Source organism: Rutidosis leptorrhynchoides, chromosome 8, assembly GCF_046630445.1.
Source record: "Rutidosis leptorrhynchoides isolate AG116_Rl617_1_P2 chromosome 8, CSIRO_AGI_Rlap_v1, whole genome shotgun sequence".
In the NCBI taxonomy this organism is placed as follows: Eukaryota; Viridiplantae; Streptophyta; class Magnoliopsida; order Asterales; family Asteraceae; genus Rutidosis; species Rutidosis leptorrhynchoides.
The window spans coordinates 120,568,973-120,585,393 of NC_092340.1; the positions used below are offsets into that span (position 1 = coordinate 120,568,973).

General features: G+C 38.9%; 1 protein-coding gene across 1 annotated transcript; it reads right to left on the bottom strand.

Annotated features, from left to right (window-relative positions):
* Positions 1-927: 927 nt before the first annotated feature.
* Positions 928-4,088, bottom strand: LOC139863782 (uncharacterized). The gene is made up of 4 exons (XM_071852390.1): positions 4,056-4,088; positions 3,871-3,902; positions 3,655-3,787; positions 928-1,788 (listed from the first exon to the last, which is right to left on the bottom strand). Exons 1-4 carry the CDS (start codon positions 4,086-4,088, stop codon positions 928-930), a joined length of 1,059 nt encoding a protein of 352 aa, XP_071708491.1.
* Positions 4,089-16,421: the final 12,333 nt, after the last annotated feature.

Consider the following 16,421-nt stretch of genomic DNA (forward strand, 5'->3'; position numbering starts at 1 on the left):
AAGCAATGATACAGCTCTACTCTCCTTTCGATCTTATTAGGGTTCTCTAGAATTCAACATTAGATGCATCCTTAAAATCAACATCAATGATACATTTTACTTAATTGTTCTATTTTAATTGGGATTAATATAAATATAATTAGATGTGCTTCTATAAAAATAAATTAGAAAGAAATTGAAAGAATTGAAATGGGTTGAAGATGCTTTAAAGTTGAGACTTAAAAGAGAAGCTGAAAGTGATTAGACGAAAATACTTTTATGTGCCAGGAACATGACAACAATTAACGAAGTTTTACTAACAGACGTTAGAGATAGGGACCAACCGCGTAATAAGTGATACATCGATGACCAACCAAGTAAAAAAATGTAATGGCAAACATGAAATTTGAAATAAGCGTAGGGACCAACCGCGTATTTTTGTCATTAGTGTATAACAATTTGATTATTATTATTATTATAATTATATATTATATACTTCCTATTTAATTATAATTATAATATAATTTTCAACTAACTAAACACGAAAAACTTTTTTCGCATATAACTGCGTAAGCATTCATACTCTTATAATGAATCGTAAATTGAGTACATACGATCTTTTTTTTTAACGGCCAAAGAGTATATATATATATATATATATATATATATATATATATATATATATATATATATATATATATATATATATATATATATATATATATATATATATATATATATATATATATATATATATATATATATATTAAAAACGCTCCCTAGCAAGACGCTAAGAGAGAATTACAAAGGCATAGTAAGCCATAAGTTTCAATTAGAAACTAAATGACCTCTATTTTTAACCCAACGAAAAGTAAGTAATCTAATAACATCAAAAAGCCTACATTTACTACAAAAAGAATTATTAAAAACGACCCCATTCCGGAAACGTCAAATCGCCCATAAGAGAGTACACACAACTGCCACGATCCGGTCCTTAAAAGAATTAGATAGTAGAACACCCTCTAGCCAAACAATAAACGAGTCCCACGAGGAAAAATTTGACATCCCGCAATTAAGCCAAACCCGTACCTTAATCCATAACTCCGCAGCCACAGTACAACCAAAAAACAAGTGATCAAGAGACTCGACCCCATTACTACATAAGGGATAAACAATAGAACTTACCTCTATACCTCTCGCGGAGAGATTCCAACGAACAGGAAGAGAATCAAGCCTTAACAGCCAAATAAAAATGTTAACCTTCCTCGGAATATACTTGAACCAAACAGTCTTAACAGGAGAAGACGGAAGAAACACACGATCTATCACATGTCTAGCCGATTTGACTAAAAAACTACCATCCGAGTTTAATGAACAGGCCCATCGATCCAACTGATCCAAAGCACGGAATGACATAAGATCATCACAAAGAGTAGAAAGCATCTGCTCGTTTCTACTTCCTAAATTCTCTCTAGCCCATGTCCATTGCCAAGCCCCATTAACCCACTTGTCCGCGACAGTGTCATCTTTATTAACATCCAAATGAAATAAACGATTATAACGAGATGATAATGTAGAGTTACCACACCAAAGATCATGCCAAAAGCCCACGTTCCTTCCGTTCCCAACTTCCATACGAAATACATCAGAGGGAAGGTGACCATCAGTGATACTCTTCAAACAGGTCGTCACAATATTGTTCCATGTTGAGGAGCCATTACTCGACATCATCTCAAAAACATCGCCATGAATAGATTTTATAATCGAAACCCAATACTCATCAGGTCTCGATAAAAACCGCCACCTCCACTTTGTTAATAATGAAAAATATTAAATGCTTTTAGACTACCCACGTTGAGACCATCTTGATCATAAGAAGCTAACATTTTATCCCACTTCACCCATGACATCTTTTTAGTAGAATTACTTCCGCCCCAGAAAAATCTAGCCCTAATAGATTCAAGCAGTTTAAGGATCGATTCTGGACATTTAAACAGAGACAAATAATAAATCCCGAGACTACTCAACACAGACTTCACTAGAGCAAGTCTTCCACCTGACTTGAATTCATAACTTCATGAGGAGCACCTCAATATTGATAAACAGACTAATGGTCCTTTTGGTGTGTACATTACAATTTAAGATATTTGTACCCATTAAAGAATGCAACATCGTTATTATCAAGTCTCGAAGTTAAAAAAAACGTTGAAGGTCTTTTGAATTTGGGAGATATTTTGTTACTTCCCTTGTGGTACAAGTATCATAATCTAAATCCAATCTAATTTGGTTATGAATTAAAACCATGAATGAAAAATTAGGCAATGTCATACCGTTATGTCGCCAAATAAAATGAGCGAACAGATGTTTGATTAAATTGTTATTCGCAATATTAATAAGAAAATATCTAAAAACTCATTTATATTATAGATTCAAGCGAATATGGTACGCATATTGTTTTTTCAACGGCCGGATTTTTTTTAAAACACGCTTCGTAGCAAGACGCTGAAAGAGAAAATATTACAACTGTTTTTGGAGCCATAAGTTCAGTTTGAAACTAAATAACCCTTGTTTTTTTTTTTTTTGCCAACAAAATGAGTACAGTTTGATAATATCAGATATACAATTTCAACTATAAAAAGACTCATTAAACACTAAGCCATTTTGGATACGCCAAATAGCCCAAATAAGAGTAATACATCAAGACGGTCGATCTCTGCACTTTGTAGACGACAATCTTCGATCCAACCTTTCAGTTCATCTCAAGTATCGAATTGCGGTAACCCACAATCTAACCATAAACGACACTTTCTCCATAATTCTCGAGCCAACGAACAACCGAAAAAATCATGACCCCGACATTCCACCCTTGGTTACATAATGGGAAAATAATAAAGTTGATTTCAATACCACCAGGTGTCAAAGATGCACTAACAAAGCATTTAACATCAGAAGAGAAAATGATGTGATTGAAAGAGTTGAGCTAATTCAACTAAGGAACTATGACTACACTGAATGGATTGAGCTATGGAATTCTTCAGAGAAAAGGATAGCGCACCGAAGTAGAATGTAATTAAACAATTGAAAGAATTGTTCACAAAATCCAGCTCATATACTGGAGCACCATCCCTGGTTGAGGAAGATTTTGAGAAGAAAAAGAAAAAACTAGGACTGGCTACACCTTCACTAGAAGAGAACCAATCATATTACAACCAGAGATACCAAAACTAAGATTGAAAGATCTTCAAGAACTGTTCCCAGATGTGAAAATAAAAGAAGATGAATGGTTCTAAAGACTTTATTAATTTTTTTGGTATTTTGTCATGTAGTAGTATATAATCACTTGTAGTCTGTATGAATGTATATTATTGTTGAGTTAATCTTCAAAAGTATATGTAACAATCCAAATCCAGTTTACCAGAAATGGTAACTTCTTTTTTTTTAACAAAGTTGTTATACATACATTACTCTTTCGACCCGATCCGTTTAACCCCATTTGATTTCAAATAAATCATAACCAGTTTTAACATATTCATTAAACAACAAAATACAGGTTTAACATATGACCAAGTCCCAAACGTTCAATTCGACACCTTTTGACCCATTACACAACAAATTTGTATTTACGACCCGTTTACGCTACAAACCGGGTTAAGACTCAATAACCCAACTCGATACCAAGAGCATAATCCCGAGGATTTCCCAAGTCCTCAATCCACGTCCGAATATCCAAAAGATACCCCCATCAAGCTCAAGCAACCCAAAAGCAACTAGTCTAACAATTAGTAGTCTTCTCCTTAACAAATGGTACCTATAAAAAGGTAACAACAACGAGGGGTAAGCTTACGCTTAGTAAAAGCAATAATTATACATATACATATATAATCTACTTACTTGTAAACACTAACACAAATACCGTATACGAGCTAGCAATTCAATAACCATGCAATCACAATGCATAAACTAATATCCACAATCCACAATAAGCTAGCATCGTCAATAGCATATAGTTCACAATTTAATATGCTAATACAAAAATCACACAACCATGGTTAACCAATAGCACAAGGGAATTGTACTCGCGATTGACCATCGGTGTTCACAACATCCATTAGTGTACTTACAATTCGTATCACTATAAATTGTAATATGACTCACAACTAGAATCCATACACGATTCTCTAACCACACACTCTACCGAGTGTAACCCGATACTACAATCATTAGACTTGCTGCATCCCACTACGGAATTCAAGTCCTCATCGCACACGCACACATACATACACACACATTAATTGATCATTCTAGTTACGATGGGTAACTACAACCAATGACAATCTCAATAATGCACCCACTAATTTGGGTGACTACACACACACCAAACTTGTGAGTTTACTCAGTCACCTTAGCTAACCGAATCCATCGTAACACTTCCCGAATCACAATGAACCCGATGTGACAATAAACACATCACCCGAGACAACTATACACTAGGAACTAATAAAAGATTCCTAATTCATCCCGAATCTACCCCGACCATACCATGTTTCCTCCGTTCGGTACTTGTCATGTCATGCTTGGTGTCAAGATACACTTTCGTAATAATGGTGATCAGTCACTATTACCATTGCGTACCCTACCATTTCCACATGGTCACGCAAAGTACTTTACCCAGACTGATGCAACATTCACACAATATAAAACACAATACCACTAGTGCCTTCGAACCATCGAAGTCCCGTCATTAGACAGGACTATCCAAACCCCCAAGTACCCCAGCCCCACCATTGGACTCATTACTACCACACCGTACACTATATATATAGTAATTTGATATACACACACATGTACACCGCAACAACAAGTCAATCTACAACCTTGGTGACTATGATTCCATCTAATATCCGAGTCAGCCTACTTACATTAGGCACTATCTATATAAGGCGCAATTCCGCACAATTAAGGCCCCACATAATCCCCCATTGGACAACACACAAGTCCTAGTTAGTGTACCTACTCTAAGGCACTAACTATTTCAAGAGCAACCTGTATTCCTACAAGTCTCACATATAATTCATCCACAAATCAGTCTAGGTCTAGGCACCTATCACAAAGTTACCTAAATCCCTTAGACCATGCTCTGATACCAACTTGTAACAACCCAAATCCAGTTTACCAGAAATGGTAACTTCTTTTTTTTAACAAAGTTTTTATACATACATTACTCTTTCGACTCGATCCGTTTAACCCCATTTGATTCCAAATAAATCATAACCAGTTTTAACGTATTCATTAAACAATAAATCACATGTTTAACATATGACCAAGTCCCAAACGTTCAATTCGACACCTTTCGACCCATTACACATGAAACAACCCAACCCGTATTAAACCGGCCCATAAAAATTTTTCCTTTTAATATACGTTAAATAATACTTTAGGTCCCATTACACATTTACCAAAACATATTTGTTACCAAAGTAAGTTCAACGAACTTAAAGCATACATTAATAATTTAAACTTCTCAATACAATAATATGTAGTTAAATCATAAACCGGTTATAATCATTATGACCCGACTAGTTACGTTTACACAAAACCGAGCATGGTGATTTGGGACTGCGCTACCCAAATCTTAATCGAGTACAAAAGCAAGATCTTCTAAGCAACCTAGCCAAGATCTCTAATCCCCAAGCTTACCCGAGCCGCCAAGCATGTGAACCTATAAAAAGTCAACAACGAGAGGGTAAGCTAACGCTTAGTGAGTGAGAATATACTACATACATATATATGCATAAAATGGACACGCCACACAAAACCAAATACCGCATACCGGAGCATTCAAGCATAAAGGCAAGCTAGTCTAAGCATACCGTAAGATCACTAAGCAACGAGCTAAAGATACATCAACAAAATATAAGTTCACCAATAACGATGTGAACAATGCCAATAAGCTACACCCGGAGGGTTAGCTACATCACGACAATACAACATTATATGTATACAATATATGTATATATATATATATATATATATCTCGAATAACATAATTTGCTTACGCTTACAACACAATAATCATGGTTAACCAAATCTTCGCAAGGGAATGACTTCGCGAAACAAGTCATCGATGTTCATAACAACTATTAGTGCACTTAACACTTCGTACACTAACCCCACGGGTGGCATCTTAACACTTCGATACTTCACCCCGGGTCGCGTCTTAACACGTCGACACTTCACCCCGAGTGGTGTCTTAACACTTCGACACTTCACTCTTCATTTTACTTGAAGTAGCATCTTAACACGTCGATACTTCACCTCGAGTGGCGCCTTAACACATCGGCACTTCACCCGTTATTCTCTTGGAGTGGCATCTTAGCACATCGATACTTCACTCCGGGTGGTGTCTTAACACATCGACACTTCGCCCCGGGTGGCGTCTTAACACATCGACACTTCACCCGTCACATTACTTTGAGTGGTGTCTTAGCACATCGACACTTCACTCGTCACGTGAAATGTGGTGTCTTAGCACATCGACACTTCACATCTCACGCTACAACAAATAAATACATTATATACCTACGCATATAATTATTCCACTCACTATATTAACCCTTCGTCATTGGGGTTATATAAGTCCACATCACACGCCCATGTGATAAAGTACACACAAAGTGTGCACCTCGCCAAAGTGGTTAACCAAACTGCACAACCGTGCCAATTGGACCTATACACAAGTCCATCAAATCCACCTATATGTGAAGTGAGCTCTATAACCGAGAACCACTTCACCCGACCCGCACCCATCCTACACATACATATGCATATAGGATATTAACACTCACCTTGTCGCCTTGAAGAAATGCTCCCAAGTAATCCGCAACTCGTCAATGGAAAGTACCTAATCCATTATCACAAATTCAAAAACACACTTAGATTGGATTTACAAACCAACCCAATTTGACACTTAGTGCAAATTCGACCCAAATGCACTTCCAAGGACAAACCGCGCCCAAACTAACCAATAATCACTAACACAAGTGATAATGGTCCTAATATGCCAATTAAACCAGAACACAAGTGTTAAACACTTATCGTTCTCAAAATCGCCCAAAAACCCTAATTTTGACTCTAGTCAAAATTAGTCAACCACGAAAACCCTAAAGTCTCCAAAACACCAATAATCACTAATGCTAGTGATTGTACACCATTTACAAATCTTAAACATGGTTAAATCATTAACCAACCCAAAACTCGCCTTTAACAACAATAAACCCGAATATTGGTGTTAATCTCCAATTAACAACTAAATGGGTTTCACCTATGAATCATACAATCAAAAGCCTCAAATTTGAATGATGAACACGAAAATGAAATTCAGAGTTAGAGCTTACCACTAGTATCACCGTGTAGCTAAGAACGAGGAGAACAAACTTGTCAACTATGCCAAAGATCAAAACCCGCTTCTTCCTTTCCAGAATCCCACTTGAATCACTTGGGGTATTTGAGTTTCTTGGGAGAAAATGAAAGAAAAAGGAAAAGAAAATAAGAAATGAAATGAATGGATGAGGTTAAATCCTCAAATCTGGCTCAAACGCGAAAAGACCAAATTTCCCTTGAACTTCATTTAAAATTACAAGAATCTGGTGCCAGTCCGTGCAGTATGCCGCGCCGCGGCCTTAAATGTCACGCCGCGACATTTGACTAAGTCTGGGATCATTTTATAACTAAGTCTGGGATTCATTTAAATGTTGCGCCGCGACACTCTGCTTTCCCTGATTCATTTTTCTCGCGTACTAACTTCAACATGCGAGTACGCTTTGAACCATCCGTAAACTAGTCGTACGCACACTTTACACCTATAAGTCATGTACGGGGAAAAACGGGGTGTTACAACTCTCCCCCACTTAGATTCGATCACGTCCTCGTGATCTTCTCTACTTAACTAATCCAGACCTACTCAACGGTCCTTCAATCATACGTCCCAATCCGAACTTTCCTTGACAACTCTTCCTAGTGAATCGCCTTAACGACTAAAATCGTCACTCGCGAATTATCAAATCCACCAATCCGTGCACTAAACTCGCTCAATCCCTCATATCGGGAAAAACCCAACCAATCTCGTACCGAGATATCAAATCCTAGCGTACCATAACAAGTACATTGCTAGTAACAACCGCAAACAAAGATGAAGTCAACCATCAAGCCGATGAAGACCGAATGAAAGTGAATCCTTACGGAAAACACTTACCACCAAACATCCCTTGTAGTGCGCAATACAACCAATACGCCACTATCATAACATCATAAGCAACGGCTAAAACCGACAGTGCCCAAAACGACTATGGCAACTCAAATCCCAAGGTGTACAAAATCGACTATTGTCACACCCGTAACAATATGTGAGCGAAACACGGCTATCGCATCACTAATCACACAACATAGTCCTCACTATCCCACCATCGGTGTATAAAACAGCCGATAGATCACACCACACGGTCCTTATGACCCCACCATCGGTGTATAAAACAACCGATAGATCCCTCAACACCGGATGAAGTCAGCGGACACCGTCAACGGTCATGCTTCACCGATATAACACTACACCCATGATGAAGTCAGCGGACCTCGAAGGTCATGCTTCACCAATCAACGATCTCATGATGAAGTCAGCGGACCTCGAAGGTCATGCTCCACCAATCAACGATCCCATGATGAAGTCAGCGGACCCTGAAGGTCATGCTTCATCAATCACCAATACCATGATGAAGTCAGCGGACCCCGAAAGTCATGCTTCATCAATCAACGCCCTTTTGGCCTCGAACGACGAGTAGCGTAACATCGCGCTCTGCTACGCCATAGTGAATCCTAACGGATACCACTAACCATCCACACAATCGAGCAAGAACCACCTATATCGAACATAGGCACAAAACAATAATTCTCTATAAGAGAATCCACCACGCACATCCCTTAACCGAGGGATTCCACCTTGCTCGCCATACCCGTCCATTATCTCTCAACGAGATTTACCACATTACCACCTTGGTGATAATTCAAATCCAAAATCCTAGGTACAATTTAACTGAAATTGTACTCTACCACAAATTGACCAAATCTAGGTCCCGAAACAAATTTCGGATCTACCATAAGCATTGTCCGAAATCTCACACTAAAACCTCCTCGGGCGGGAGTGTAACTCCCCCACTTGGAATTACGTTCCATAACCGTATCTCGTACACCCGTACAATGCTACCAAAGGTAGACTTTACCAATAATTGGGTTCACACGGCCCATCACCATGTCTTGCTCCAACTTTGAGCATACCATGGATCCTAACCTATCCTTAAACACTTCGAACGAAAAGTGTACCACAAATTACACGAACTATACACTCGCAATCATCCAATTGCTTTAGTTTGTTGAATTTCACCCGATCACTCATGAACCTAAGGGTTTCACTTTGGTACCCTAAGTACAGTGTAACCGCAACACAATCGGAGTCGAACACCACGCTAGTAGGTATAAAAAGGCACATAATGTCGCGTCACGTAGACTCCTTTACCAACATGAATCGAGATCAACACTCGATTTCAAGAGTTTCAATCCACCCGACGAACCTCATGGTTCATCAACTTCAACACGAAAGCGAACACGCGCTTAACGACCGAACACCAAAACCCATTACCATGGCTTGGTAGAAACATTTCCAAATACTAGGGAATGCTTGGTTGCACCAAGTCTTATGCCCTTCGCCAATTAATCAAAACATCACCATAGGGTACCTCCATTAGGAACATCACCCATAACAACAATTTGCACAACACAAGGCATTTTACAAACTCAAATTCAACGTCACTTAATAAATAATCAAAGGACATATTTATTAAAACGAAACGTACCTTAACGTCTCCTTGCCGCACCTGTCCCCGCTAACTTGGGACATTCCGACTTACGATGTCCTTCTTCTTGGCAATTGAAGCACACCATGCCATCACTCTTTGGTACCGAACATTCCCAAGACTTGTGACCCCTCACGCCACAATTGTAACATCTAGGCGCACTAGAATCCAATACACTCGTCCGCTACCACCCGTGCTCACGCTCGGACACTTAGTCCTCTTACTTGGAGCACCATACGAAACAGCTCTTCTCTCACTTGAAGGTTCACACCTCTTCGATCGTGAATACGACTCGAAACCTCTAGCCAAGTCAAATAATTCCGCAAATGATTTCGCTTGACCCCTGCTAATTTTACTCTTCAAGTCCTCATTCAAGGTCCGATAAATATCCCCCATCAACAAACGATCATTCCCCAAATACTCCGGGCAAAAACGAGCCTTCGCCATAAAGGCCGTCTTGAGAGTATTCAAATCCATAGAACCATGTTGCAATTTTCGAAACTCATTACGCATTTCCGACAAATCGGCCGAAGTTCGGAACTCCTCGAAGAATTCCTTCTTAAACTCGTCCCATGATAACGCCATAAACGGTTCACCACCGACAAGGTAAATCTTACCATCCAACCAGTCCTTCGCCCTACCCCGCAACAAACTAGTAGCGAGTCTCGTCTTTTTCTCGGGAGGGCATTCAATAGTGCGAAAACACCCTTCGACATCCGAGATCCATGTTGTGCTTACCAAAGGATCCGGTTTTCCGTCATATGTCGGGGGTTTAGTCCTCATGAAGCTCTTATGACAACGCTCCATATCACCCCTACTTTGAAATTCGGAATACTTTCTATCCATTTCTTCTCGAAACGTACCCATTTGCTCCGCAACGGCGGCCGCAACTCTAGCGTTAAACTCATCGTCATTCGTCTTGATCTCGTTTCGCGTCGTCATTCTAAAGAATGCAAAACGATTAGTCCACGAACGTATAAAACAACACGCACAACACTGCCCCATCTTGCTAAACACTCGTCGTACATCACCTGTTAGACACGATTTGCACCCGTAATAAGGTTTGCAAGTCCTTATTACGCACACACGCCATATCCACTCGTTAGTACAACGACCACCTCGCTCGATGATTTAACCCACACCAACAACGATTCCACGCGATATAAACACACGCAAGGGAATAGCATCACAACACAAGCCAAAAATCCTAGTTAGTCCACCTACAAACAAGGCACTAACTATAACCCTTTTCGACCCGTTCACCTACAAGTCCCGCAACAAATAAGCACACACAAAAGTCTAAGTCTAGGCACCTATCTCAAGTTGCCTAAATCCCTTAGACCATGCTCTGATACCACTTGAAACAACCCAACCCGTATTAAACCGGCCCATAAAATTTTTTCCTTTTAATATACGTTAAATAATACTTTAGGTCCCATTACACATTTACCAAAACATATTTGTTACCAAAGTAAGTTCAACGAACTTAAAGCATACATTAATAATTTAAACTTCTCAATACAATAATACGTAGTTAAATCATAAACCTGTTATAATCATTATGACCCGACTAGTTACGTTTACACAAAACCGAGCATGGTAATTTGAGACTGCGCTACCCAAATCCTAATCGAGTACAAAAGCAAGATCTTCTAAGCAACCTAGCCAAGATCTCTAATCCCCAAGCTTACCCGAGCCACCAAGTATGCGAACCTATAAAAAGTCAACAACGAGAGGGTAAGCTAACGCTTAGTGAGTGAGAATATACTACATACATATATATGCATAAAATGGACACGCCACACAAAACCAAATACCGCATACCGGAGCATCCAAGCATAAAGGCAAGCTAGTCTAAGCATACCGTAAGATCACTAAGCAACGAGCTAAAGATACATCAACAAAATATAAGTTCACCAACAACGATGTGAACAATGCCAATAAGCTACACCCGGAGGGTTAGCTACATTACGACAATACAACATTATATGTATACAATATATGTATATATATATATATATATATATATATATATATATATATATATATATATATATATATATATATCTCGAATAACATAATTTGCTTACGCTTACAACACAATAATCATGGTTAACCAAATCTTCGCAAGGGAATGACTTCGCGAAACAAGTCATCGATGTTCATAACAACCATTAGTGCACTTAACACTTCGTACACTAACCCCACGGGTGGCATCTTAACACTTCGATACTTCACCCCGGGTGGCGTCTTAACACGTCGACACTTCATCCCGAGTGGTGTCTTAACACTTCGACACTTCACTCTTCATTTTACTTGAAGTGGCATCTTAACACGTCGATACTTCACCTCGAGTGGCGCCTTAACACATCGGCACTTCACCCGTTATTCTCTTGGAGTGGCATCTTAGCACATCGATACTTCACTCCGGGTGGTGTCTTAACACATCGACACTTCGTCCCGGGTGGCGTCTTAACACATCGACACTTCACCCGTCACATTACTTTGAGTGGTGTCTTAGTACATCGACACTTCACTCGTCACGTGAAATGTGGTGTCTTAGCACATCGACACTTCACATCTCACGCTACAACAAATAAATACATTATATACCTACGCATATAATTATTCCACTCACTATATTAACCCTTCGTCATTGGGGTTATATAAGTCCACATCACACGCCCATGTGATAAAGTACACACAAAGTGTGAACCTCGCCAAAGTGGTCAACCAAACTGCACAACCGTGCCAATTGGACCTATACACAAGTCCATCAAATCCACCTATATGTGAAGTGAGCTCTATAACCGAGAACCACTTCACCCGACCCGCACCCATCCTACACATACATATGCATATAGGATATTAACACTCACCTTGTCGCCTTGAAGAAATGCTTCCAAGTAATCTGCAACTCGTCAATGGAAAGTACCTAATCCATTATCACAAATTCAAAAACACACTTAGATTGGATTTACAAACCAACCCAATTTGACACTTAGTGCAAATTCGACCCAAATGCACTTCCAAGGACAAACCGCGCCCAAACTAACCAATAATCACTAACACAAGTGATAATGGTCCTAATATGCCAATTAAATCTGAACACAAGTGTTAAACACTTATCGTTCTCAAAATCGCCCATAAACCCTAATTTTGACTCTAGTCAAAATTAGTCAACCACGAAAACCCTAAAGTCTCCAAAACACCAATAATCACTAATGCTAGTGATTGTACACCATTTACAAGTCTTAAACATGGTTAAATCATTAACCAACCCAAAACTCGCCTTTAACAACAATAAACCTGAATATTGGTGTTAATCTCCAATTAACAACTAAATGGGTTTCACCTATGAATCATACAATCAAAAGCCCCAAATTTGAATGATGAACACGAAAATGAAATTCGGAGTTAGAGCTTACCACTAGTATCACCGTGTAGCTAAGAACGAGGAGAACAAACTTGTCAACTATGCCAAAGATCAAAACCCGCTTCTTCCTTTCCAGAATCCCACTTGAATCACTTGGGGTATTTGAGTTTCTTGGGAGAAAATGAAAGAAAAAGGAAAAGAAAATAAGAAATGAAATGAATGGATGAGGTTAAATCCTCAAATCTGCCTCAAACGCGAAAAGACCAAATTTCCCTTGAACTTCATTTAAAATTACAAGAATCTGGTGCCAGTCCGTGCAGTATGCCGCGCCGCGGCCTTAAATGTCGCGCCGCAACATTTGACTAAGTCTGGGATCATTTTATAACTAACTTCTGATCTGGATTCTTTCAAAACGCCATGCCGCGGCTCCATTTGTCGCGCCGCGACACTCTGCTTTCCCTGATTCATTTTTCTCGCGTACTAACTTCAACATGCGAGTACGCTTTGAACCATCCGTAAACTAGTCGTACGCACACTTTACACCTATAAGTCATGTACGGGGAAAAACGGGGTGTTACAACACAACAAGTGGGTATTTACGACAACGAGGGGTATTCTTACGCTTAGTGAATACAATAATTATACATATACATATATAATCTACTTACTTGTAAACACTTACACAATTACCACATACGAGCTAACAATTCAATAACCATGCAATCACAATGCATACACTAATATCCACAATCCACAATAAGCTATCATCGCCAATAACATATAGTTCAAAATTTAATATGTTAATACAAAAATCACACAACCATGGTTAACCAATAGCACAAGGGAATGGTACTCGCGAACGACCATCGGTGTTCCCAACATCCATTAGTGTACTTACACTTCCTATCACTAACCCCTGTGTGGTATCTTACACTCCGACTAAACCCACCCATCATGAAAAATGTGGTGTCTTACACTGCGAATAACCCACATGTCACTAACCGAAGAGTGGTGTCTGAAACCACGACTAACCTACCCGTCACGTAAAATGTGGTGTCTTACACTGCGACTAAACCCACACTTCATGCCCACGCACACATGATGATATGGTATCGATGCCGGGACTCTAAACCCATATCACATGCCACAAAAGTAAATACACTATATACATACACGTATAATTATTCCACTCACCTTGGAATGCCCGCACAAGTCATGTACAACATAATCTCCGTCCTCAATTTCGAGAAAGTAACCGCCTATATCACACATAGGCACAATATATACATGAATATACATTCTCTAAAGGAGAACCCAACACAAACATCCGTTAGCCGAGGAATCACACCTTGCTCGCCAAAACTCGCCCATTTAACACCTAATGGACACAATCCAATTACCACTTCGGTTGGTTATTCAAACTCACACTACAAAGTACAATTTAACTCAAATTATACTTGACACCAAATTGACCAACCTAGGTCCCGACACTCAATTACTATCAAAGTAGTGATCCTTTCAAAGTGTCACCTACACCAAAATTACAACACGTGCAATATTGACCCATATCACACTTGACCTCCTTTGACTTATGTCAAATTTAACCTAAAATCACTACTAATGGCTAGTGATTAGGCCTTAATCTACCAATTAACAACATAAACCAAGTACTTAAGTACTTATTACACAACACTAGCCTCAAATCCTAGTTTGACACCAAATTAAGGTCAAGACCCATTTTGACCAACAAACATGTTCTTAAGAACATCAAAATCACTAACACATTTACAACCTAGTGATTAACACCCAAACCATGACAAATACTTCCAAATTTGTCATCTAACCCTAAACCTACAATAATCGGGTTCACTTAGATAATACATACAACAAAATCCCCCAATTTCATAAGAAATGGGGTTTATAACCCATCACTAACACAAACCCTAACTAGAAATGGAAATTAAACAACAAAATTCGGATTAGGGTTTACCACAAACCATCAATGAGAAGCCTAGAGGTAAGACACACCAAGATGAACTCTAATTTGGGTAAAAATCACCACCATCTTAATTCATTCAAGCTTTCTCTCACTAAACCCTTCTCTCTCTAAGATATTTGGTAGGTGAGAAATGAAGATAAGAGTGAGGATGAGATCTGGTCTCAAGCCATATTGATGTTCTATGTGAAAATAACCAATTGCCCTCATCAATTTTACAAAATAGCAAAACAAACCCATCAGGCACCAGGAACGTCGTTCCATAAAAAGGAACGTCGTTCCCCAAACGGCCTCTAAACCCATTCTGTTGATTTTGCAGTTTTCCATATTCAGAACTCTGTTCTTCACTTTGGTACGCCGTTCCCGCTCATGGAACGCCGTTCCTGCTCATGGAACGTCGTTCCTGCTCATGGAACGCCGTTCTGGCCTATTAAAAAATCAGGGTCTTACAGTATATCAGTCTATAAGATATAGATAACTCTACAAAATATCTGAGAAAATTAACCTAAGGGACAAATTCTATTGCTTAATTTCTAAGTCCTTTTCTGCTGAGCTTTAGTGCTGCCTTTTCATGTTTTGGTTTTTCCATCATCAACTAGGGGGAGATTGTTGAGTCCCCTAAGGATTTAATTATATCAAAACCACCAACAACACTAAGTTGTTAACAGCCAACATATGTTAATTGTGTGTAACCAGCAAAGATGTAAGTTGGTCCTGAGTGTTTGAAGTATGTTGTCATACCTATCAGCTTAAGATATGTTAATTATAATGGTTCTTCATAACCAACATGAGGGATGTATGCTGATCAGTAGAAGACTGAAGAAGAACCAGCAGAAGATGCAGAAGCAACACAAAACACTTAGTTAATTTATGATGTTTAGAATCATGAATGTTTTCAGTGTTGTTTACATTACAAATGTGCTATTCAACTGACATCGAAGAGTAAGTTAAATAGAAAAGGACACAAGTTGGCAGTTGATAAGTGACCTTACAAGACGACGTAGAATGCAAAGGAATAACCCATGCGCAGTTCATGGTTATACCTAATGTCAATGTCTTGGAAACTCAACATTCTATTTATTTATTCAAATAGTATATCCGTCTAAATTAGATAGTTCTAGATATAGCGTATAAAAAAGATAGTCACGTGCTTTCTTACAGTGTTGTC